This window comes from Euleptes europaea, chromosome 3 (assembly GCF_029931775.1).
Source record: "Euleptes europaea isolate rEulEur1 chromosome 3, rEulEur1.hap1, whole genome shotgun sequence".
Classification (NCBI taxonomy): Eukaryota; Metazoa; Chordata; class Lepidosauria; order Squamata; family Sphaerodactylidae; genus Euleptes; species Euleptes europaea.
In genome coordinates this window covers 113,434,547-113,461,178 of record NC_079314.1, presented here as the reverse complement: position 1 = coordinate 113,461,178, position 26,632 = coordinate 113,434,547, and the positions used below count along the sequence as shown (strand labels likewise).

At 43.4% G+C, this 26,632-nt stretch overlaps 1 protein-coding gene across 1 annotated transcript in view; it reads right to left on the bottom strand.

The window, feature by feature from the left end:
- C2CD5 (C2 calcium dependent domain containing 5) overlaps positions 1-26,632 on the bottom strand; it is a 113,156-nt gene that overhangs the window by 77,514 nt on the left and 9,010 nt on the right. The window contains exons 2-7 of the mRNA XM_056846609.1: positions 20,917-21,003; positions 18,336-18,507; positions 13,027-13,122; positions 11,508-11,663; positions 4,698-4,896; positions 795-946 (exon numbers count right to left, since the gene is read on the bottom strand). Coding sequence (XP_056702587.1) covers positions 795-946; positions 4,698-4,896; positions 11,508-11,663; positions 13,027-13,122; positions 18,336-18,507; positions 20,917-21,003 — 862 coding nt within the window. The remainder of the gene's footprint in view (positions 1-794; positions 947-4,697; positions 4,897-11,507; positions 11,664-13,026; positions 13,123-18,335; positions 18,508-20,916; positions 21,004-26,632) is intronic.

The following is a 26,632-nucleotide window of genomic DNA, read 5'->3' as shown; positions in this document are numbered from 1 at the left end:
TTGAGAACAACTGAATCAGCAGGAAGAATAAAAACAGAAGAGAAGCATGAAAAGAAATGATGGCATTTTGCTTTCCCAATATGGCACGCACCTATTCCATATCTATCTGGGGTTTTTTTTAATCACTGGGTTAGTCACATCTTAAGGCGTGTTTCAGCAAAAAAAAAAAAGGAAAACATATTCAGTGGAATTAACGCAAATTAAACAATTGAGACAATTAAAAAATTGAACATGTTGATAAGAAATGAACACCACACTAGAGCAAGGCTATCTTATGCAAAGGCTATGCAAAGCTTGGCAATAGCCACAGCAGGCAATTCCAGCTAGCCATCTTTCTAAAATTCTCCGCTTTGCGAACAGGTAATAAGTTACCAAGAAATGCAGGTACAAAGAAACATTGTTAGAGATTAGGAGGTTAGCCATTAGAAAAGGCATGCAAAACTACTTTCCCAACATATTATGGCGACATTATCCCCATAATTTGCAATATGACGTGGAGGAAATTAAAAGACAATTCCATGGGACTGTATATTCTGGTGTGTTAGGTTGTCAGTTTGCAGAAACTGCCTGTATACTCTATAGCACAATGTGTAAATCAGAGTTATGCAGATAAGATGCTTTCAAGCCCTACTCATACCATGAGAAATCCCCCATTTCCAGTCATGGTTTTAATTTACATGCCAAAGGGGGGGGGGAAATAGGGTGAAGGGAGTGAAAAGCAAAAGTAGAAACACAAATTAAAAGGAAACAAACAAAGAAACAAAATCAAAATAAAGTGGGTGGAAGCACCTTACCCGTTTTGGGTGTCAAACTCAAATCTGTGTCAGAAGAAGAGGACTGCCGGCTGTAGGACTTGGAAGGTGAAAAGGAATAGATTTGGTTTTTCAGAGGGGTGGAGGGTCCTGATGAATGAGGATTGGGATTGGGATCTTCATTGAAAGGAATCCTGCCAGAAGAAGGTGGAAACATATTCAGTGAGCCCCTGGCAAAGGACCGGGCTGACAGCAGCACGATCCCAACAACAGGACGTGGGGAAGGACTCGGGGGGGCGGGGGGGGGGGGAGAAGGGCCAACAACAGTCCGGAAGTGTGAAGCTGGATATGAGGCCAAAGTGAAAACAAAATAAAATAAACCGGTTCATCAACTCAACACTGTACAGATGGAAATTACCTGTTAGCAAACAAAGCAACAACAACCAAAAACACACACACAAAAACCCAGCTAAGGCATGAAGCATCAAAACCAAGAAAAACTGGCAAAGAAAGGAAAACCTGTAAAAAATATATCCATTGCTGAGAGGCAAGGGGCATAAACCTGTCAGAATATAAGATTCTTTTGAACCAGATTATAAAAAAAGAAAACAAGAGCAATGATCGCAGATTATATATTTGTGTGTTTATATCCACACACACATACACACACACATATATATATTTCCGAGGGGGGGGAAGTTTCCTTATCCATTAGCATCTGCACTGTGCCACAGCTAAAAACAAAGGGAGGGCGGGAGGAAAACCATACTGGTACCATTATATTAACAAACCTTTCTATTGTGCGCAACGCTGCCTTACCTGTTGTCCAGTTTCATGCTTCTTCTGATCAAGGTGTGCATCTCCCCATCCCCCAATATACACATACACACACAAACAGGACAAATGAGCATCTTAGGTTTCTCGTTTTATTACTGAAAAGGAAAAACCAACAGAGAGAGAGAGACTCTAAAGATGCACGTCGTCCTTCCGGTCTCTCTTTTATCGAACGAACCCCTGAGGCAAGTTATCCCTAGGAGGTGGACTCCCGGTGAGAAAAGCTGAGTGGTACCTGCCTACACTGCCTGCCTGCCTGCCCTTTGCGGCCACTGCGCCCGTGGCCTGCCTCTCCCCAGCTTCCGGGTCTGAGCAGTCTCGTACCAGTGTAGACGAGTGTGGGAACTGACACAGAGAAGTTCTGAGTTAGCCGTGAGCCAGTAGCGGTGTGAATGGGGCTGTTGTGAGTCGAGCGGCATCCATGGCTTGGTGGGTGAGCCAGCGGAGACCTGAGAGAATTTGCAGTCAAGGCGGAAGGGGGGGGAAAGAAAAAAAAATACATACAAGAGATTGCAAAGTTACACTTTAAAATTATTTCAGGGTCGCTTTCGGTTATCGGAGAAGACTTTTTAAAAGAAGCAGGCTCTAAATAAAGCAGGGGTGTCAAACGTAAAAGCTCGAGGCCCTCACTGGTCCCTCTGGGGTCCCCAACACAGCCGGTGGCACTACTAGGAAACGCCACAGCATTCAATCATTTTAGAAGCCAAAGAAGCCACAAAATGGCAGGCGGGCCTGTTTGCCGACAAGTGGCCAACAGCTGGAATGGATCTGCTTTGCCAGGTTAATCACCTTGAGCTTAAAGATAAAGTTGCAACACGTCAGCATCCCCCCCACACCGAAGAGGTGAGCAGGGCAGGTCTCAAAAGCGGCATTGGAGAGCAGATCCCATTTCACAGTCTCCTTTCTATCCAAGTATACACTTCAGGGACCAAAACACTTGCAATGACTGGTCACTGCAAAGGGTTGTCTGACGAATCAAATTAAGATGGAACTGACTTTTTTGGGATGAAGACTTATGGATAAATCCCATTAGAATTTGCCCTTTTAACTCACTTGAGTTTTAACACCCCTGCTCTAAGAAATAAACGTTAAAATCTTAAGAACAGCAGCTAAGAGTTAAAACATAACTGTTTGTGGCAACAGGCGAATTAACTAGGGGAATAAAGTAGCCTTTCAAGCTAGCCTTTCAAGTGCTGAACCTGAACTCAAGATGACAGAATTTGGTGGTGGGCTGATTTTGCTTCCAAGAAATATAAAATTCTAGCATACAAGAGAGGAAGGCATGTTTTCGTTTTCTTTTCAAGACGGGAATGACAACGAATGCAGGAACAGCATCCAGAGTTCCAGGTTATTAGACACGTTAACAGCCCTCTAGGTAAGCCACAAAAACTGGGGAGAGGAGGCGATTAGTGGAGAGCACAAACAGAAGCTGACTAGTAAGGGAAGCCAATGGCTGTGGGTGGCATTGTTAGATTGTATGAAACTGCTGATACAGCTATATCCAGACATGCTCAAGCCACTACTCGCTGAAAGCAGAAATAAACAAACAGGGCCAGTGTCATCTATAGACATAAAATCCACAAAGGTGGTTTGTTTGTTTTTTGCTTTAATGAGCGTTTGAGGTTGATCTTAATTAGATCTATTTATATGTTTAAGAAAAATAAGCTTAGAAAGATTATTTTACTATTGTAACCTGAGAGTCATACAGTAAATCACACAGCCTCTGGCCTTGGATGGGCATTCCATATTTAGCTATCGAGCAAGCCTGCCTTGCAGAAGACTCTTCCCAGTGCTTTTTGCAAGAGCTTGTGAAAATCGTGCTCACACGAAGCTGCCTTATACTGAATCAGACCCTTGGTCCATCAAAATCAGTATTGTCTACTCAGGCCGGCAGCGGCTCTCCAGGGTCTCAGGCTGAGGTCTTTCACATCACCTACTTGCCTAGTCCCTTTAACTGGAGATGTCGGGGATTGAACCTGGGACCTTCTGCATGCCAAGCAGATGCTCTACCACTGAGCCGCGGCTCTCTTTACTACGGTATGAAAGGAAAATGGGACAAGCTTAGCTGTACATCTAAGCGGGAGGGATCATTCCGTTAGCTGGTCAGCATATATTAAGCTATATAACGTGTGGGTGAACTCTAAGATTTGGCAATATTGATGGCTATGACATGGAAAAGCTGGGAGAATAAACTGCTTGTTCCCGGGAAACATTTCCAAACATATAGCTAAGAACAACAGTGTTTATTGGTACAGAAGTTCCTAAATTAGGAATTTGGAAAATCCGATCTGTTTTTGCTATTATGCAAAAATGGGGGGAAATTGCAAGCCCCTTTATATATTAGGAGTTACACGAGACAGGTTACATCGTTCTGTAAAGATTAACTTGATTCATTTTTGTCAGGAATTTGGCTTTCCCAAACAAGGTGCTTTCAGACTGGCATGCTACTATTTTTATTTTACTGGCTCATGCTAAAAATTGAATTTGAACTTAGTGAATTACTCCTGAATTGAAAGCTGGCCTGTCGCTTACTATTTCAAGTCAGGGGGCAGCATAACATAAGCTTGTTCTATACAAGTATCAAAAAGGCAGCTGGAAGAATAGTATTGGAATAATACTCAATATTAGCTTATACTACAGTAGAACATTATCAAAATATTATTTTTTACAACAAACACAAAAGGTTAAAAGTATGATACGTTCAGATTAAAAGCACTGTAACAAAAACCCTATGGGAAGATACAGCATTCTATTTGTACAAGTTCACCCATAAAAAACCCAGCATCTTCAGTTGCGAGCTAGAAGAGGCAGATCCCACCGTCAGAACGTTGTTAATTGCTGTAAAGAGGCACATATGGTATTACTACAGAGGCATTTGTCATACCGAGGTTTATTTCGGCAGCACTGGGTCAAACAGTTTATTACAAGCCCCTCTAATTTTTCCAAATCAAATCTCCAAAAAAAGACCAACAAGAAAGGGAAAACAAATCCAAAATATGAATTGAAAAGGGGGGAGGAGGGAGGGGGATAACTAAATTTGGATGTAAAATTGAATGAGTCTGAAGAGAAAACATGAAAAATTCTTTCTGGCGAACACTGACTCATACTTACTCCTTCATTTCTTTGGATGGGGAATTACATGTGGGTAAGAATGCTGGGGTGTTACTTAATTTATCCAAGGTACAGGCTGTTCCTATGGCTCGTACTACCAGTCCAGATTCTCCCTCCAGATCAAAACACTGCAAGTAGCCGACCACTGCATTCCCTCTCATTTCAAGCACCTTCAAGCCAATCTTTCTTTGCAGCTCGCCTGCAAAAGAAGTACCAACCGATTAGTTCAGAAATCAACTTAAATGGTCTTGGAAAACTGATAAGGTAACAAACCTCAAATTGGGAGGGGGGAAATGATTTAACCATCACGAGTGGAATAATTTTTTATTCTTTTCATTCTACCCTCCATCTTCTAGAAGCATGCTTTCAGCTCCATTTGGCTCATAACAATTTTATGGGTACACATTAAGTCTTTTACAGGCATCTCAAGAAATGTTATATATGCTACAGTCAAATGCATGTTTGTAAGTGGGTCACTTCTGCACAGGTTGTCTACCCCCAAGTCAGATGCTATTTGGAAACAGCCCCCTCATTACGATACTTCTGTGTACTACATCTTTGTCATACCTGCTTTGCTGCGATGCTTTAGGTGGAACCTATGAAGAAGGAAAACTCAGAACTTCCTAGTCCTGCCTACATCTTTGCCATTTCCCCTGTTCCAGTCCCTCACTGTGGTCATCCCCTGGGGATTTTTTTTTTTTAAAAACTGAGGGTTTTTTTAAAAAATCAGCAACTGACATATCACTATAATGTTACATGATTTAGCTACTAGGTCTTCTGATTTCCTGGCTTCTGTTAAACTAAGCAAATCTCTAGCCCCTTTCATAGCAGAGATACGCCTTTCCCTGCATATCTCCACAACAAAAAGGGTAGACACTTTTTAAAACAATACAATAACTAGAAATTCACAGGACCTAGCAGTCATATTGTTATAATGCAGACATATTGTTATAATGCTATAACAATATGTTAATTCCTAATTTAAAAACCCCCAGAAAAAAACTAATTGTATGGCAGGACGGTTGCCAAGAGGGACCAAGGCAGGAACAATGCTGAGAAATTTGCCATGAGGAAGCCCTGTGGCTGCAGCAATGAGGAAAGACACTATGGTTACAAATACAGGCATACCTCAATTTACTGTGCTTTGCTTTATTGCCCTTCACAGATATTGCGTATTCAAGCAAGTACCAGTGCCGTTTTCCCAACAGCATGTGCTCACTTCGTGTCTCTATGTCACATTTTGGTAATTCTCAGAACATTTCAAATTATCACAGTATATTTTTTTAGACATAATGCTATCGCACACTTAACAGACTATAGTATAGCATAACCATAACTTTTACATGCACTGGGAAACAAAAAAAATAGTGTGTCTCGCTTTACTGCGACATTTGCTTTACTGCGGTGATCTGGAACCAAACCTGCAATAACTCTGAGGTATGCTCGTACATGCCCTGACCTGGATGGCCCAGGCTAGCCTGATCTCGTCAGATCTCAGAAGCTAAGCAGGGTCAGCCCTGGTTAGTATTTGGATGGGAGACCACCAAGGAATACCAGGGTTGCTGTGCAGAGGAAGGCACTGGCAAACCACCTCTGTTAGTCTCTTGCCATGAAAACCCCCAAAGGGGTCACCATAAGTCAGCTGCGACTTGACGGCACTTTACACACACACACTTGTACACACTTTGGACACTGTGTGGTCTTTGAGGCACGACACTGTTTCAGAGCTGCTGCTTTTGCATCCATGAAAACTGAACAACGAAGATTCTCTAAAACAACGGGACAAACCTCTAATGCTTTCCAACATAATTTTTTTTTCTGTTTAAGCTACTGTTCAGCACCAGAACAGCTAAACAACTGGAAGGAGGGGGGGGAAATCCCTCTCTTCTGTAGAAAACAGAGATAGAGAAATGATATAGTCACCGCTAGTTTTGTTTTTGTTTTTAAGTATCAGTTCCAAATCAAACAACAAGGAATCTCGAGGGAACTGTTCCAACAATAGACAAGCGCAGTGGGACTAAAAAGATAAAGACGCTGAACACCAGACAGAAAATGCTCTGCCAAAAGCCGAGCACCTGCAGACTTGTACCACCTGATGTTCTCTGTGGAAGCATGACTTTTGTTGGTCTTGCAGGCAGGCCTGTCTTAACACATGGGCACGCTGGGCATTAGGAAAATTGGATTAGATCTAGATGAAGGTGGAGTGAAAATCAGGGGGGAGGATAATTAACAGTTTGAGATATGCCAATGATACTACATTACTGGCGGAAAATAGCGAAGACTTGAAATGACTGCTGCTGAAAGTTAAAGGAGGAAGTCCCAAAGCAGGACTACAGCTGAATGTCAAGAAGACAAAAGTAATGACTACAGCAGAATTACTCAACTTTAAGGTTGACAATGAGGAAATTGAAATTGTTCAAGCCCACCACTCACTTGCCTGACTGTCAGGAAGTCCCAGAAGTAGTAGCAATGAGATGGGGGGGGGGGTTACAGGTGTCACACCCTGCCTCTCCCACCCAGTGATTCTGGGGCCCCAGAATCACTAGGACCACCCCAACCAAATCAGTTGCATAACAAGATGTAATTTGTACCAACACACATTTTTATACGCACTGGAGGAAAAGTTAATGTTAAAAAAATGGCAGCCATATTTATATTATACCAGCATATGCTAAAATTATGGAAGCCCACAACTATGGAAAATGTTACCATCAGAAATTTACCAGATTCAGGTCCATGGTCTGATTAGGTATGCTACTAAAGGCCTCTCTTTACAGGCAGAATGCAAAAGGATTTTTCTGTTCAGTTGGCTAAGAAATCACATTGAGTCTAGCTGTTGTCATGTTTGAATTCTATTATGTGTGCCAGTGATCTGCTTTGATGTTATTTAAAGTTTAGAACAGATTATAGATTTTGAAATAAAAATAAGCAAATCATTCCCGGCAAGAGTGATCATAAAAAGCTGGACTGCAGTTATTTCCTGATTTCAGCTGCTGGGGAAAAAAACAGAAGTCACAGTCACTAAAACGGTGGCCAGTTCATCGCATGTATAGCCCTGTTCATATTAACCTTTTGTAATATATATATATATATATATATATATATATATATATATATATATATATATATATATATATATATATATATATAATTTTTCAATAATTAGTATACATCTCATTTGACAATACATCCTATGTACCAATCTTTGAATCGATAAAAAATTTAAGAATTATTAGGTGTATGTCTTCAGTATAATTAATTATAATTGACTTCCCCACCGACTTCCTCCCTCCATACAAATATCTGGTGTCTCCTTTGTATTAATATTTTCTAATCCTTATAAGTCATTATTTTAATGTTATACTTTCCCCTTATTTAATACATTTCGATAAACAATAATAATACAGTATTAATAATAAAGAGGAAAAAAGAAAATCATTTAAAAAATAAAAACAGAGACACAACAAAACTCATTAACATAATTTTCTCCAGTCACTCATCTGTCATAAAAAAATGGAATAGATCTTAAAATACTTTATATACCCCTAAGTAAAAAATTAAGTTGATATCATTTTTCCTCTACCCCCCATTTCCCATATTAAGAGTCAAATTGGTATTCTTCTGGCTTTCTTAACCCTTCTTTTTAAACTTTTTCTTCTGTCTGGAGTTCCTATTGCCATCTGCATGCTTTTTTGAAGTGGTCTCCTGTCTGTGACAATCTTTACTCATTGCTCCTTGGGCTGTTGATTCTTCTTCTTGTATTCCTGTAGTATGGTCTAACAGTTCATTATTTCTTGTCAAAAAATTGTTTTAATATCTTCCAACGAATTGACGGCATGTTTAACTTGTTTGTAGGTGAAGGTAAGTCCTTGTGGTAACAGCCAGCTGTATTTTATTCCCTTGTTTCTCAATGTCTCAGCAAAATCTTTATAGATGGCTCTCTTTTCAATCAGGTGACGAGGAATGTCTTTGAGAATTATTAACGGTGTATCATCTACACTTAAATGATTCTCCAAATGAAGTTTCATAATGATATTTTTCATCCTGATGTCAAAGAAGGAGACCAAGATCTCTCTAGCTTTTGTTTTCTGTACTCGAGTTGACAGGGGGATTCTGTATATCTTGTTTACTGCATCATTTAAATCTTGTTCATTTAAATGAAATATATCAGCAAGCGATCTTATGATGGTCTCTCTGGTGCCCCCTAGTCTTTCAGGCAAATTACGTATGCGCAAGTTAGGTTCTCTCTGTTGCAGGTCCAAAACAGCTAGTTGGTCCTTCACTCGCTCTTCCTGGAGTCGTATTGCTTCAATTTGTTGTGCTTGAGATTTCATGTCCATTTTAACTCCTTTCAATTCTTCAGTGTTGTTTTTAACTAAAAGTTCCATCTTATTCATGCCATTTTTCATTATTGTGATTTGTGATTTGTCTTTTAATTCCTTGATCTCATTTATCTCATCAAATTTTTGAGTAATAATTGAAATCATTTGTATAGCTGAAGAATTGAAAAGATTGTTGCATGGAAACCTGTTCAAACTTCTTCTTTAATAATTCAGTTTGCATGGCCAACATTTCCTTTATCTTTTGATGATGACTTTCCATGATTGTCTGTGGCTTTTGTATTTTCCAGACTAGTAAGTTAAATACAAGCAGGCAGCTCAGTGCAAAAAAGCTGCTAAGTTGTTAGAAGGCTCTGGCTTGGCTTTGGAGCTTGTTCCAGGAAGTATACAGAGAGTTGTAAGGCTGTGGGCTTTCCGTCACTCCCACTCTATGATTAAAGAAAGCAGGATTTATTTTGCTGCTACACTGAGTGGGGCACATCCGGCCCAACAGCCCACTATGGTTTCCTGTCTTCCTAGAGAAGCCACTTCCTGAATGAAAATGTGGCTGGAGGACTCTCCCAAGGTAAAGGAATGGAGAATCGAAAGCGAAAGATTTCTCCTCCCCCCTTCCACGCCGCAGCCGCCGATTGGTAGCTATTTATGCCACTCAATTCTTTCCGATTGTTTTGTTTGCCTGCTAATTCAGTTTTTAGTTTAATTAAATAGTCTTTTTAGTCGGAAGATCACTTAGAATCCTGGGTGGAGGGGTGCAGAGTCTTTAGCCGATTTTAAAAAGTTCCAGTCATTCAGAATCAGATTAGTTGACAAAAGGAGTTCATGTAACTTACTCGGATGTTGGAAATCGGGGTTCTCTGTTATTAGCTTGTTCGATGTTCGGTGAAAGATAGAGGAGATTGCAGCCTATTGCCATGAGACGTTCGTGGCGATGGAATTCCTCCTCGGCCGGCAGGTCTTCAACCAACCCTCCTCCATATCAAGCAGCTATTGTGGGAGGGGGGTGGGAGTCAAACCGCTCTTCTTCGGCAGCAGGGGGTTGCCTGCATTCGGATCCACTATTTAGGATCGGAGTCGGGGCTTTAATGGGGGGGGGGCGGTTCAGAACGCCTCTTGGTTCCCTCAAGAGATCTCAGGGGACATTTTGCTGGGATCAGCTCCCTACCGCTGGGAAGTCTCTTCATATTGACCTTTACCCATATAGCTTTGCAACAACATTCCACGTGGAACAATAAAACCCTGCAAACCAGCCTTAAGTGGGACCAATTCTGTGTAGAATCACTGTTCACATTCTCTTCCTCTAGTGAGCTGTATTAGTCCAGGTCATTTTTTGAAAAGACAACCAAAATTAGAAGTACCACTTCTGTATACCACAGCCAAGATCAAATTTCAGGAAGGAAGGAAGGAAGGAAGGAAGGAAGGAAGGAAGGAAGGAAGGAAGGAAGGAAGGAAGGAAGGAAGGAAGGAAGGGAGGGAGGGAGGGAGGGAGGGAGGGAGGGAGGGAGGGAGGGAGGGAGGGAGGAAGGAAGGAAGGAAGGAAGGAAGGAAGGAAGGAAGGAAGGAAGGAAGGAAGGAAGGAAGGAAGGAAGGAAGGAAGGAAGGCGAGCTCATTTGTCTTTTGAACACTTCCTAAATCATCCCCATCTCTGTCAATTAATTTTTTAGAATTCCATCCAAAGGCACAGGACAGATTATACAATGTGTAGAAGAACAATTTCACCATAAATTGCTAAATGCTAAACCTACAAACTTCAGTAACAGCACAATTTTTCATAGTATATGATCAGCGTCTGAATTAGCTCCCAACTGCATGATCATTAAACAAACCGCTGAGTCCAACTCTTCACACATCCTAGTGCCTAAATGTATTGTTCAGCAAAAAGACTTTCACATAGTTCAACAATCCAAATTGACCTTTGAAATTCCAACCTGGCAAAGGTTACGTGGCTGTTTTTTTTTGTATGAGTTGCAGTTTCAGAACAGCCTAGAAATCACCACAGCAAGCAATAGATTCTGCGTCTGTTTGCCAATTATTGTTAGATTTGAGTTACATGTTAACAACTAAATGCCTCCCTGTTTCCATTAATATGAATTCTCCACTGGCAAATTCTTGGCTCTGCATGAAAATGCTTTCCACTATGCTACTGCTTTCATTATATTGCAGCCAAGCAAAGTATACCATACAGCTCTTTTATTGTATGTCTAATTCATTCACATGATGCAACTAATACCATATCCACAATGGGGAAATAGAAACACATTTTACTGGGCTCAAGATTCCATGGAAGCCCTGTAACATGTTCAATCTGCTTAACGAAACCATAAACTTTTAAAAACCTGGATAACAAATGTAATAGAAGTAACATATTTAAAATGCAAAGTCTATTAGTGGGCACATGCTCCATCTTGCACACAACCTCACACACACAACCCTAAAGGCATTTCTTTATAGCAGTAACCGACTTGTGACTACCTGACATTAATGAAATAAGCCTCTGTCTGGCCTCATTTGATGCCCTCGGTGTGCGAATTCGGTCTATCCATTGATACTCTGGGTCTTCATTCACCACCAGCTCTTCCACAAAACCTTGAATTATTACAGCTCTGTAGCACTTTGGAATGGATGTAGCTGTTAAAACATAAATGTATGAAACATTAGTCTGGAGACAATACATTTTAGAGACAACATTTTAAAAGCTATAATTGGATATTTTACCCAAAATAGGCATTCAAGGTACACCTTGAAAACCCAAACAGCTCAATAGCAAAGATCCAAAGAGCTGATTTACAGACCATTCCTGGGAGGGGGGTTGAGTGGCAGCCAGGAGTGGCATGGCCTCACTGCTGGCAAAAAGGATTCCCACGCTTCTATTTTCTAGCAAATCAGTTTGTGTTTATGTACAAACCAGGCAAACAATGGCTGCATTCTGGCGATATGAATGTACTACACCTTGTGATGGGAACAAGCCAGGAAGTCCTCCAGCTCATAAACTTCCTACCCTGCTTTCCTTCTCACCAAGACTGAAGACTTACAGGTACAGTACTGGCCGCAGCGCGTTGTGTTATCTCATCGAGCAGTTTAGAATCTTTGTCTGTAGGCAAGAAACAAGTTGCAATTTGCCCAATTCAGGTCACAACAAATTTTGGCATGGCGCAGAGTGGTAAGCTGCAGTACTGCAGTCCAAGCTCTGCTCACGACCTGAGTTCGATCCCAATGGAAGTCGGTTTCAGGTAGCCGGCTCAAGGTTGACTCAGCCTTCCATCCTTCCGAAGTCGGTAAAATAAGTACCCAGCTTGCTGGGGGTAAAGGGAAGATGACTGGGGAAGGCACTGGCAAACCACCCCGTAAACAAAGTCTGCCTAGTAAACGTCCGGATGTGACATCACCCCACGGGTCAGGAATGACCCGGTGCTTGCACAGGGGACCTTTACCTTTTTAAACCAGGAAGTCCTAATCTCAATATAGCTCACAAGAAAGAAGGGAGGAGGAAGGATGTAATAGTCCAAACAGCTGGTATGGAGAAGAAACCAGGAATTGCACAGAAGCCCAACCACTTCCAAGACTCGTGACAAACCATGGTTTGCTGACACCATCTGAATACACCATCTGAATACAGTCACAGGCTTGTGCAAACCATGCTTTCCAATACTGTTTTGCAGGCAAAACACATACTCTGCATCTGGTTCAGATGTAATAGTAAACTACGGTTTACCATAAATGAGGATATGAGGGAGGGAATCCCTGTACATGAGAAGATGGAGGGAAACAGGAAACCCAATGGGTAAGCACTGATGGCCAGATTAGTTCACCATTACACATAAGCTAACCCCCAGTCTCAATAACCCTCTTAGAGACCCTGCCGTTCCAACAAACAACATTTTAATTAGGTCACATAAGACATTTTTCTTTGTGTTTTGTAGATATTTAATACACTTTTTCATTTTCACATATTAAAATATGTAGAGATTCCCCAAGCTATTTTTAGACTCACTGCAAAAAAATTTCACTCCACACGAGGACTGTCTAAAACGGTTGAGATCATTAAAGAGATCCACTTTCACTACCACGTTGATCTCTCCACGTATACCTGCATATGGAAAAGAAAAAGTGGATGAGGGTGAGAACTTGTGTTAACTAAAGGAACATAAAACTTTCTAGATAATTGTTTGATCTTTTAGAACTTGCCAATCAAAATACTCTGCTGGGCTTGGGACAGCAGAAGACACTGCAGAGATAATTTTATTTTTATTTATTTGCAAAATTTGTTTTTTGCTTTTCTGCCATTACAAGAGCTACCAAGGCAGCTAACAATTTAAAACATACATGATAAAAATCACAATCCATCCCAATTCCACAGCCACAACAATAAGTATATTAAAAGGTCAATTTTAGTCAAAAGGTACTCACAGAGTTGGACCCAGTACTAATCAGCTCCCCACTTCAATTTTTCAAATCATCCTGACCTAGAGATCTACATTTGAAACCCTGACATATGTTGCTAGTCTACCAGGCCAAGTTCTAAAAGTAATTACCGTATTTTTCGCTCCATAAGACGCACTTTTTTCCTCCTCAAAAGTGAGGGGAAATGTCTGTGCGTCTTATGGAGCGAATGTGTGTGAATCCGGCCCCCGGGGAGAAGGGCAAAGCTGCGAGAGGCCCTGGGAGCCACGGCCGACCCCTGGCCGCGGCAGCCCAGCGCAGAGCCGGCGCGCCCTGGGAGCCGGCTAGGAAGCCGCCAGCCAGCTGGGGGGCGGGAGGCCCCTCCCAGCAGCCACCCAGCGCAGCGGGAGCCAGGCGCGGAGCCCATGCGCCCCGGGAGCCGGGTTTAAACCCATCCAGCTGGGGGGTGGGAGGCCCCTCCCAGCCGCCCAGCGCAGCCTCGTGACTGGGAAGCGCTGGGGGGAGGTTAAACTCCTCCGCACTGCCATCCCAGGCAGTGCAGAGCACTTTCAAGACCGCCCTGCCCGACTTCTAGGGACTCCCTGGAAGCCCGGCGGGGGGGTCTTTAAACTCCTCCAAGCTGCCATCCCAGGCAGCGCAGACCACTTTCATGACCCCCCCCCCCGCCTGCCTTTTCCCGCCTTTAAAGACCGCCCCACCCGCTTTCCTTGGAGTCCCAGGAAACTGGGCGGGGCAGTCTTTAAACTGCTCCGCGCTGCCTGCCCAGGCAGCACAGAGCAGTTTAACCTCCCCCCGTGCTTCCCAGTCCCAAGGCTCAGCTGTTAGGCGGGTTCCCGGGTTCCCAGCGGGACCGGGAAGCGCCGCGGGGGTGCGGAGGTTAAACTGCTCTGCGCTGCCTGCGGGAGAGGGGTCTGGGATGGCAGCGCGGAGGAGTTTAAAGCCCCCCCTGCCGAGCTTCCAGGGAGTCCCTAGAAGCCAGGCGGGGGGGGGGGATCTTGAAAGTGCTCTGCGCTGCCTGGGATGGCCGCGCGGAGGAGTTTAAAGACCCCCCCACCGGGCTTCCAGGGGCAGTACACCATTTGATTTAGACTATATTTTTTCTTGTTTTCCTCCTCTAAAAACTAGGTGCGTCTTATGGTCAGGTGTGTCTTATGGAGCGAAAAATACGGTAAATGGATTCCAGTAACATCAAAAGAATTTTTTTCATGCAAGAACAATCCTATGACATTACTACCGAGCATTCAAAGATCCAGCTGGGTCTTACAAGCATCCAGTTCAGACTATCCCTTTGCAGTGTGACCCTAAACAGAGTTACATCTCTGCTAAAGTTAACATGCTTAGAAGGGTGTGAAGCTGCTTAGGATGACACTAAAGGTGTTGTATTCTATGTCCTCCAAGTGAGGATAGGATAAAAGACAACACACACACACACACACAAACTCATTAGTCAACAGAGCCGGCCCCCCGTGCGTGCCTCCAGCTCCCGCAGCGCCGCCTCCGGCTCCATGCGCACGATCCGCCCCACAGCCGCCGCCGCTTTTCTGGCCGGGGGAGGTGCCGGGAAGCCTGGCGGGGGGGGGGGTGTCTTTAAACTGCTCCACACTGCCAGGCAGCGCGGAGCAGTTTAAACCTCCCGCCCATCAGCTGTTCGTCGGGCAGCCGGGCAGTGGGGGATTTGTGGCAGAGCCGCACTCAAGGGGCCCAAGAGCCACATGCGGCTCACGAGCCGCGGTTTGCCGACCACTGGCATAGACAATTATGTTATAATGGTATTATGTTTGTCATAGATAGAAGTTATAAGTTGTGTATTCAATACATTGTTATTCATTAGAGCCATCCTGCTGTTTGTTTTGTATGGCCTCTATTGAAGACAGAATGCTGGACTGGATGACCTCCTCTAGCACTGTAAATCTTACACTCAGATGATATCAGGAGCGGCACATAAATCACAACAAGACGTAATGGGCAATTATGGGGAAATCGAATATTAAGGCCCAGAGAAGAAATAGTTTTGAAATTTTAAAGATATAAATCACAAGAGCGATCAAGCAGCAAGAAACACCCAATTTGCATATCTTAATCGTTTGGCTATTAGTTTATAGCTCCTGACGGATCTATCTAATCCTTTTAAAACACTGTTTACGTTACTGACCAGGAACACAGTGTACCCTATAGCATTTTTACAGAATCAGTGCCTTGAAAGGTCAGTCTGGGGAATTACTGTCTTAGTGGGTGGGAGAAACACGTGCACATGCCTCAATGAACCTGGAACAGGAAAGGAGCTGTAGAACGTGCTCGGGACAAAACTAAATTTGTCTGCAGCCGTAGGGTACATCTCCAAAATCGTTCCCTAACTGCAGGGGAGCATGAGGTCCAATGACATATAAAACCCACCGCTCCACTTACACTCTCTCCCCAGACCATGAAACATGAGTTAAGGGTTAATGGGTTCATCAGGAAGTCGGCTGCCAGACGACAGTCTTAATGACTCTGTGTCCTGTGCTGTATTCATTGGAAGAGTACAGGTCATCCTGGAACTGAAGTCTGTTTTGCTACACAGAGACGTGGGGCATAACTAGGGTTTTTCTTTTCTTTTTTAAAAAGCAAGTTTTTGGGAAAGCAGGATTGTTAAAAGGGAGCCTTTTCAATTCCACCACTTTACAGATCTTTTTAAGGACTTTCTTTGAGAGTGACCACGCAAAGGTTTTGGCATGTAATTCTTTCATTAGTGTCTGAAGTTTGTTTCCTTTCCCTAGATTTAACAGCCACTGGCTATCCATCAACCATTTCCCACTTTAAAAAGGGGAGATGGAATTTAATTTTTCCTTGATACTATAAAAAGTTGCCACATCTCTCATGCAACTGACCGATCTATTTGACAGCAGATAACGCAGTATCCGCTTCTCAGAAAGCGTCTTCAGCTGCTTTATCCAGGGAGTAATATATTTATTTTATGTATATAATTTTGTGGACGTGCTAAAACAATATGGGCTAGGTAGTCTATTTGATCTGGACAAAATGGGTGTTTTCGTTCTTCTGCAATAATTGTATTGCATCGCCCTTCTATCTCAACTGAGTCTAGGGCATTACATCTTGCCAATAAGAAAGCTTGTCTGAACGTGTGAATTTCTAACCAGAGGAAATAGTCTGGTAAGGAGAAAGTACTACTGATGTCTGAAGTTGCCTTTATGTTATTATACCAAAGTTCTTCCCGAACTTCCTGGAATATTATTAGAGATGTATCAATGTTATAAACGTTAGCAAATGGAACCTACGCAGCTATAAAAAGAGATTTCTTGAGAATGTATTTCTCCTTTTTAATCATGTCCAGTGCCAGCACCGAGCCACAGATCAGCTTGGCTCTGGACACCGACCACAGACTCCGAAGCCAGCCCAAGCCACCCTGCAGCCGCCGAGATCGTGGGGCAACAGGGAGGCAAGCAGAATTCACCCAGAGAAGCCGACGCAGCAGCAGCCGGATGGAGCCTGGCCCAGAACGCAGAGCAATAACGTCCCGGCCAAGAGAGCCTGGTGGCATCAACAGCCAGTGTCGGAGGAGCAGTGCCGGCCACGAACAGGCCCAAAACAGCCCCACTAGCCCAGGACGATCCAGTTTGGAACTTTGGGAAGGAGCCCCTTAGCTTTGTACGCAACATGCAACTGATGTGAAGTTTTCCGGTAGGTTCGTATGTATGGATTAGAAGCAGTCTGGAATTGATGAAGTCTATGACGAAACGGAGCACTTCTAGCAGACCGCCTTTCGATTTGGGCACTCACGTTACACGCCTGTTGGTATAGTGGGTGACTGGCTTCTTGCGAACAACATTTGTTTCATCCTGTTATTGGACTTTGAGTCCTGCTGTGCACCAAAGGTTTTTTTTCTACAGATTGTTCTGATTCACGTACAACCTTCGTGTTGTAACACTCACGTGTTTGGTTTCTGTGGATTGCATTTTACTAGCTTTGTGACATCATTTGTGTATTAGATAATCAGACATTTACGTTTCATTATTGGGCATGGCCTTTCTATGTTGTTTTTGATTTGGCCCAGGATTGGAGGCCAGTGGCTACCCCTCTCCATCTGGCCAGGACATACCAAGCGGCCGGCTCAGGTGGATGCTGGGCTTGGACAGGCTAAGGCAGAGTGGAGAGGTGGGCATTCCGGAAAACGCCAGGGAGAGATGGATGGCTGGGCCCTGCATGGCTGAAAGGGCTGAGCCATCCCATGAATGGAGGGAAAAGAAGAGCTGGGGCTGGGTTGGAAGCCTGCCTGGAAAGAGGTGGGGTGAATGCTTTTAAAAGGGAGGCTCCAAGAACAGGCTAGAGAGGAAAGGCAGTGGCCAGAATACGTGCAACACAAAGGGCATAAGGGAGAGGAGAAGGAATCACGTGATGCAACCCCCTCACCTCCTGTTCTGCGGCCTTGGTACAGGAGCAGAGTCACAGTGGGAGGAGCCTCACAAATGGCAAATTTAAATACCAGACCAGAAGCAGCTATGCTTCTATTGAGCCAGCATGGTGTGCTGGTTAAGCGCGGTGGTTTGGAGCGGTGGACTCTAATCTGGAGAACCGGGTTTGATTCCCCACTCCTTCACATCAGCGGCGGAGGCTAATCTAGTGAACGGGTTGGTTTCCCCGCCCCTACACATGAAGCCAGCTGCATGGCCTTGGGCTAGTCACAGCTCTCTTGGAGCTCTCTCAGCATCACCTATCTCACAAGGTGTCTGTTGTAGGGAGGGGATGGGAAGGTGATTGTAAGCCGGTTTGATTCTTCCTTAGGTGGTAGAGAAAGTCGGCATATAAAAACAAACTCTTCTTCTATATCAAGATGAGCTATATATTTCAGCAGCAAAACTGCTTGAGGAAACTTCAATGTGTTTTAAAACAAAAAAATCTTACCATGTATTGTATCATAAATTGGAAACCATCCAGAGATGACTGTAGCTGCTTCACTGTATAGTAAAGGATCAATATCAATGTAAACTTTCCCAATGGCATCATTAGCACTGTAGGTATCGTGATCCAGGACAGTTATTTGTAGAGGCTCATCTTGCAGATCTTCATCATCCACCTAGAAAATGTAAAACGTACTATGCCGCTTCAACATCCAGCAAAGCAGAATCTTTTCAAAGCCTTCATTCAGTTCTAACTCCTAGGCTGCATTAAGAAGTTACAACAGATGCCATTAAGCTAGGCTTCTTGGTAGTATCATGGGCGTGCCTCGCTCACATCTCCGTTTTCACACAGAGAATCGAGGTTAGAAACTAGCTCTGGATACACAAGGCACACGAGTGCAGGCGCACACATTAACTAGAGGTAATGTTCCCTCCACAGACTGGGGTTCTCCTGGTCTAGAATGCTTTTTTATGAGGGAAAAACTAGCTGTAGTTAACCCTCACATTGGTATTTGTACATCACAGGTAACTGGGGCTAGTTTCTAACTGGGATTGCGTGTGAGAGAAGGGATGACTGAGGAGGGAGGAGCAAGGGGCCGAAGTGAACCCAGCAACAAGCCAGGTTTGTGCACATCCTGGCTCAATGTTGGTTTGCTGCAATGTCCAAATACATTCCCAGTTTGTGTCCCAACTGCGCCACGCAGCACAAATTCTGCCCACACCCCTGCTCCTACCAAATTCTAGACTTCTAAGGCATTGCAGTTAAAAACACACACACGACGAGAACTACAACTAAGTCATTCAATTTCATCCGTACTCTTTATGAAGCCTCATGACTGTGCACTTATGCCATTGGGGAAAATAAGTAGCACCATACTGGAAAATATATTCCAACATTATCACTAAAAAATTCCCATCTGAGAGAGATTACGTCACTGTGGTACACGGGACGTAGAAACCACGGAGCATATTCTCATCCGCTGCCCTTACTATGAAGAGATCCATGGCAAATTTATCCAGCCTTGGACTAAAAGGCTCTCAGATAACTCGCAGTCAGACAGCAAGGAAGCTGCTCTCAGATGAAAATCCAAGGGTTTCTGTTGACACTGCTAAATTTTGTGCCACTGCGTCCAAAATTAGGCACAAATTGTTGGGATGACCTGTCTTATTATCTATGTACATAGCAGTGTCCTCTTAGGATTTTATGCAGTCACCAGTGTATTTTATATTTGGAATTTCTGATTTTAATATTGATGGGATTTTAGACAACTGTTGACTATTCTTTTCTATATGGCTGTGTGCCATATTAATAAATGACTGACTATCACTAGAAAACATTCTGCCTGGGGCCAGCGCCCGGGGCCAGACGCCCCCACCCAGAGATGGTGGAAAGTGGCCAAAGACTTAGAAGTGTAAGCATCACACATTCTAACTGTTAAACTCTACTAAAAAAACAACAACCCTTCATCTGATCCAGAACACGGTGATCAAGGTTATTAACAGAGGCATGAGGCAGTAAGTACCTCTCTCTGGTATTCGAAGTCCAACCATGATTTCCAAGCACAATGCAAAGCCTTAAACGTTCTGAGACCAGCAGTCCGGATCCCACCAACGACGAGTGTGACAAGGCCTGCAGATCCTTCTTGCCCCCGCCCCCATAAAGCAACCCCCTACGGCTCCTGAAAAGATTATGCTGAGGGTTAAGGGGAACCTCTGGAAGGGGGAGGGAATGGTATATGACACAGCAGACTGCCACGAAGAGGTGGAATTGGATAAAGTTGCCCCACCTTTCTCTGCTGCTTGTAGAGAAAACATAACATGGCAAAGGTTTCTGTTTACATAAAAGGGCGGAAGAACAATTTTACTCGTTTCCCCCTTTTCACCGCAGCCCATTAACGTTACAAGGTATTTTGTTCACAAGACTTGTCCAACTTCAGAATCTACTTTCTGGGGGAAGGGGGGTCACAAGGGGATACTGAGGAAGTCAGGAACGATCCAGGAGTGCCTTCTATTTGAAATTCATAAGTCCCTCACTGCCAGTGAAGGATCTATGAACTTAAGCAGAGGCTGGACAAACATTTGTCAGGAATTCTCTAGGCTGATCCTGCATTAAGCAGGGGGTTGGACTCGATGGCCTGTATGGCCCCTTCAAACTCTATTATTCTAAGCCGGGTATTTGAAAAACTGCTTTCTCCCATATAAATCTGACCACCAGCTGATATCATAATCAGAACCCTTCATCTGGATACCCTCTCCATTAGGTAGGCATTTCCTGGAGACAGCGCCTTTTTCTGTGGTTGCACGTTGCACTTCAGTTAAGTAACCTCCCAAGGGATGTTGGCCTGGCAACAGTAATACTTTAGCTACTGGGCAAAATCTAGCCTGTTTACCCAAATCTTTAGATGTAGGGGTTGTTCGTTTTAGGGGGTGCTGTGGCCTTATTTGTTTAGGTTTTATTGTTACTGTTTCAGTACTAATGATATTATTGTATTGCTACTCACAATATAAAACCATATTGAACATTTCTGCATATTGTAAACAATGTTAATTATGCTACGGGGTTCTCCACTTTTTGCCACACCTACCTCAAATTTAAACCATTCCGAGTTCCACTGAGGATTGAGAGATTTGGGGTACACATCTGTCTTAAACGTAGTGTTTCCAAACTTTACCTAAAAAAAAAAATACACATTACAAACTAAAACATGATCTCTATTTTGCATTTTGTTCCCAAGCATTGAATTTACAATATTTAATAACAGAAATATCGCACAACTGGTGTCAAACATGTAATCTGAAGTAGCGCACGCCACTTTCATTCGGTTTGTATGGAGCTATTTTTGGCTCCTTGCTCTTGTCTCCTCATCTTTCATTCCTGCTTCAATGAGTTCAATTCCTCTGCACACAGATAGATGCTTCATTCAGAAATGGAAGCCTCACAATTTTAAATGCAGAATGTGCCTGCTGTAAGGACGCCAACAGTGAAGGGGAACCACCAGTCGGGGGGGGGGGGCTCCATGATTTGCTGCCCTATTGTCAAGCCCACATTCAAAACGTTCTAGAAGCCCCTCTACTATCACCACAAGCCAAACACTGCGAAATGACCACAAAATACTCATGTCTTTAAATCTGGGGTTGCCCAATGGTAAGTAAAGTGGGATGGTGAGTGTAGTGGTTAAGAGCGGTGGTTTGCAGCGGTGGACTCTAATCTGGAGAACCAGGTTTCCCCACTCCTCCACATGAAGCCAGCCGGGTGACCTTGGGCTAGTCACAGCTCTCTTAGAGCTCTCTCAGCCCCACCTACCTCACAGGGTATCTGTTGTGGGGAGGGGAAGGGAAGGTGATTGTAAGCCGGTTTGATTCTTCCTTAAGTGGTAGAGAAAGTCGGCATATAAAAACCAACTCTTCTTCTAAAACACAGAAGGTGGTACTAAACACCTCTTCCCCCACAGTCTACCTGGAGGCCCCAATATTGGAAGCGAGCCCAACAAGGAGAAAAGAAGTGGGGGAGCGAACGTGCAGCAGCACTTGACCCCATGCTCTGCTTTACACATGACTGAGGCGCATTCTTTTTTTCAGATATCAATCTCCTGGTGTCATGTGCGGTTTAACTCACGGTGATATCTCAGAATAGGTATAGATTCTCTTTTAACCGGAATAGCTATACACCAGTAACTGGGATTCTTGTATTATTGCCCAAATTATGCTCCAATACAGCCCTACCACCCTAAAGAAGCTGACAATGAATATCAGAAAATGTGCCCACTCACTCCGCCATTATGGGTTTGCTAACATCACCCGGGAAGATGCAGCAATACGTCCGCATACTCGAAGAGCCCCTTCAACGGAGGGCATTTATGCTAGCTCAACTCAATTCTTTTCCATCTAAGGTTCTATACGGAAGATTCACCAAAATTCCCTTTAACAAGAGACTACCGTATGTCCGTGCGGAATGGGCCAGCCAGATTCCCTACAACACATTATCTTAGATTGCCGTCTGCATGATGAACCCCGCAAAAAATGTATACTACCTTTAATCAGCAAACTGATGGCCCCCTACAGAACAAACGTATGCCAATTTTTGCTGAATGATTCTGTGACTGATGTTACGGCGAAGGTGGCAGAGTTTTTGGTGGAAGCTGTTAAGGTTAAGATTCAAACCTAATTTTAATTTGATATGTAACATATATGAAACATCTATTTATTTCTGACTTTGTAACCATAACTATTATGCCAATAAAGGTCTGTCTGTCTGTCCCTAAAGAGGCGCTATTTTGGTCAATCTCCCTCTACTGTGCTGTATGAAGTGATGCACGGGGCAGACGCAGCTGCATAAAAGTGTGCTGAGCACTGGCAGATCTGAAAAGAAGGGACGCTTGAATGCCGCGACACTCAGATTCTAAAATAGCGGCATGCCAACCAAGCAGGAATTCTAAAAAGTTTAGTATTCTCTGTAAAGCTTCCGTACAGCCACACTGCACAATAATGAAAAACATCTGGCCCAAGATCATTATACGCTGTGCTGCAGTGATAAAACCCTCTTGTCTCAAACTCTGTCCAAGCCGTAACAGAAAATCCATCTGCTGTAAAAGCAAAGAGTAAGGTAACAGTTTTGCACTTCATGATGGACTCAGAAGGATATGCCCCTGCACTGGAGTAACACAAAGTATGGGCACTTTCACACAGCCCAAATAATGCACTTTCAATCCACTTTGAAGGTGGATTTTACTGTGTGAGTCCAGTCGCACCTAAGAAACTGACAAGTCTTTCTTCGTCCGATATTATCCATAATCCAAGAAGGCCCCTGAAGTGTGCACGAAGGCTTGCACATACTGCACCAATTCCCCTTCCATTTATAACAAACCCTCACACTGCCTCGGTTTTTCTTTCTTTCCCCCTGGAGCTACTCCTAATTCTGAGCATGCCTGTGGAGGAGGGGTGCACTAAACATGACACATGGATTCAGTTTTCCGCTTACAAAATTCCATTTTGTCCAGCATAAGATCCTCCTGGATTCTGCTATTTGTCAACCGAATTCATGACCTTGCTGACAATCCAACTCAATAACTAACACATAATTCTTTTTTGCCTCCGCTTATACTCGCCAGTTTAAAAAAACAGCATTTTAATGTTCTTTTTAAACGAGTAGAGCTATTGTTAAACAAGGTTGCAATCCAACCAAAACGAATCCTATCATGTTGCAATTCATGCTTCAAACTGCCATCTTGAAATACAGTCGTTATGTTGGGGGAAAATGATAATGTTTAATTTATTGTTTGGTGTTTTAAAAAGTAACTGCTAACATTTGCTATGCTTTAAAGAGGCATGTTTCTTCGTGTTCACAATTTTTAAAAGAAGATACCATTTTCAGCCAACTGCTCCCTCATCACTAGTTTAACATTTTAATCCTCACCTTAAATGCTTATTGTTTTTCACCTGCCTAACAAATCTGGGTGGGTCTCATGGAGTTAAATTAGTCAGAACAGATTTTATTTGCAGTCATAGACCATCAAGTCACCCTGCCAGTAAACACCACACACAAGGCGGTATGACAGTGAGCTATTCCCAACGGTATCTGAAGTACAAGAAATCTGCTTCCAAATAAACACATACTGGACAGTAAAAATCATACTATTTATTTAATTAACAAAATGTGTATGCAGCATTTCTACCCATCCAGGGCCAACAAGGTGGCTAACAATGAAAACATTATAAAAACATATAATAAAAACCAAGCTAAAAATACAAATTGTGTGTGTGTGTGTTAAGTGCCGCCAAGTCGCTTCCAACTCATGGCGACCCTATGAATCAATGTCCTCCAAAACATTCTACCCTTGACAGCCTTGCTCAGATCTTGCAAATTGAGGGCTGTGTCTTCCTTTATTGAGTCAATCCATCTCTTGTTGGGTCTTCCTCTTTTCCAACTGCCCTCAACTTTTCCTAGCATGACTGTCTTTTCTAGCGACTCTTGCCTTCTCATAATGTTACCAAAATATGATAGCCTCATTTTAAAGCACATAAAAGTAATTAAAATAGAGGGCAAGAAGGAGAGTTCACTGAGGGAACACCAGATGAGGCAAAAAAGCCTTTACCTATTGGTGAAAGACGGTGGCAGGAGGGGACCGACAAGTATCCCTGGGGAAAGGGTTCCATAGTTTTGGAGCCACTGGAGAGAAGGTCCTCTCTCAGGTTGCAACCTGTCTAACTTCTGAAGGTGATGACCCAAAGAAGATGTCCTTGGCTCTCAGGTTGGCTCGTATGGGAGCAGACAGCCCATCAGGTGTGCTGGTCCCAAGCCACATAGTGTTTGAAGGTGAACACCAGCACCTTGAATGGAAGCAAACTGGGAGCCAGTGTGGATGGGCCAAGACCGGACTGACTTGCTCCAATCAACATCCTTGCTGCTGCCTTTTGTACCAACTGAAGTTTCCAAGCGCGTTTCAAGGGTACCCCCATGAAGGGTGAATTGTAGTAATATAATCTTACTAGAAAGTGGTTTGGATGTACTTACAAACAGATACTGGACTAGCCATCCATGTAAATTTATTCAAAATGAGTTATTCAGAACATTAAGAGCTCTCTCTTCCATACTGACATTTGAACAACTTTCCACCCATGTCGGACTGGGGTTTTTCACATGTAGCTTTGTGACACAGCCCTCAATTTGCAAGACCTGACCAAGGCTGTTAAAGATAGGACGTTTTGGAGGACGTTTTGGAGGACGTTGATTCATAGGATCGCCATGAGTCGGAAGCAACTTGACAGAACTTAACACACACAGCTTTGTGACTGCATATCTGACATTTGTGGTTTCAGTGTTTAATCTCTGCTTTTTGTCATTATCTTGTGGCTTCAGTTCTGCTTCGTTGGTTCACCTCTTTATTCCTCTTCCTCCAACTTGGGGGGCGGGGGGCTTGTACTCTAAATGATATGCTGAGGGAGCCAGCCTGCAAAGCAAGTGTAACATCTCAACTGGCTCATACTTCCAAAGCAGAGACCAGCTAATACCCCTGTCCTCTGACTGTTTTCTGTGCACTCATCCAAAGGGACAGGTGAGGCCAAAGCCTAAAAAGAATCTATGCACCTTTGTTCTGCCTGTACTATAAGCACTGGTTGAGCAGAAGCCTCATCTGTGATTAGTTCAAGAAAAATGCTGGATGCACTCAGCGTGCCCCAGGGTCTTCTGAACACAGAGGCCTCTGCGTCCCAGGAGGGAGACACAGTACACCTGTGAAGAACCTGCAGCAGCACAAAACCTGCAGCAGCACAAGTGTGCATATGAAGGAGCAGGAGACAGAAAATGGTTGTGTGTGTTCAGCTTTGGGCACCGCAATTAAGAAAGATGTAGAAAAGCTGGAACATGTCCAGAGGAGGGCAACAAAGAGGGTGAGGGGTCTGGAGACCAAGTCCTATGAGGAAAGGTTGAAGGAGCTGGGTATGTTTAGCCTGAAGAGGAGAAGACTGAGAGGTGATCTGTCAGCAATGCTGATTCTATGACCTTAAGCAGATGACGAGAGGGAGGGCATCTTGGCCATCTTCTGAGCATGGAGTAGGGGTCACTAGGGTTGGGGGGGAGGTAGTTGTGAATTTCCTGCATTGTGCAGGGGTTGGATTAGAAGACTCTGGTGGTCCAAATCTATGATTCTATATGAGGGAGAAAATAGTGTGCCGTGTATGACAGCAGCAAGAATGTGTGAAAATGTTTGAGAAGATGGTTGTGTTTATGAGAGGAATGAATGTGGGCCTGACCATAGCAAGAATGTGCCCATTGTATAAGTGCTTGCGGGGGTGTATGAATGCAAGCTGCCAAAGGTATGCATGCTGAATACATGAATGTGAATAGAGACCTATGTCAAGGGACTTACTTGAAGGCTGCAAAGCAAGAAAGAAACACAAAAGGCAAAACAGCACAGGAAAAATAAATAAATGTGTTGTTTGTGAAATATGTCACACACATCTAGGATCCTTTTAATATTAATCTTCTATGTACAGCCCCATCCACACACAGATAAAGTGATTAGAAGTGTTTTTCCTTTTAGTTTTTTGGTTCAGCTTTTTGGCTTATTTCTGATTACATAACAGATACAACCCTGAAGTCCATTAAAAACTCAAGAGATTCAAATCACAGTAATTCAAGGAAGTTCACTATAATGAAACCTGGAAGCTGCTTTTCTGTGGAATTAGCCAAAATTAATGGATTCAAAATAAGCATGCCAATTAGTTACCTGAGGTAATAGGTCTGGCCGAAGCATTTTGGCATTATCTGATCAAACAACAATGAGGCTTTGGAGAGGGGCTGTG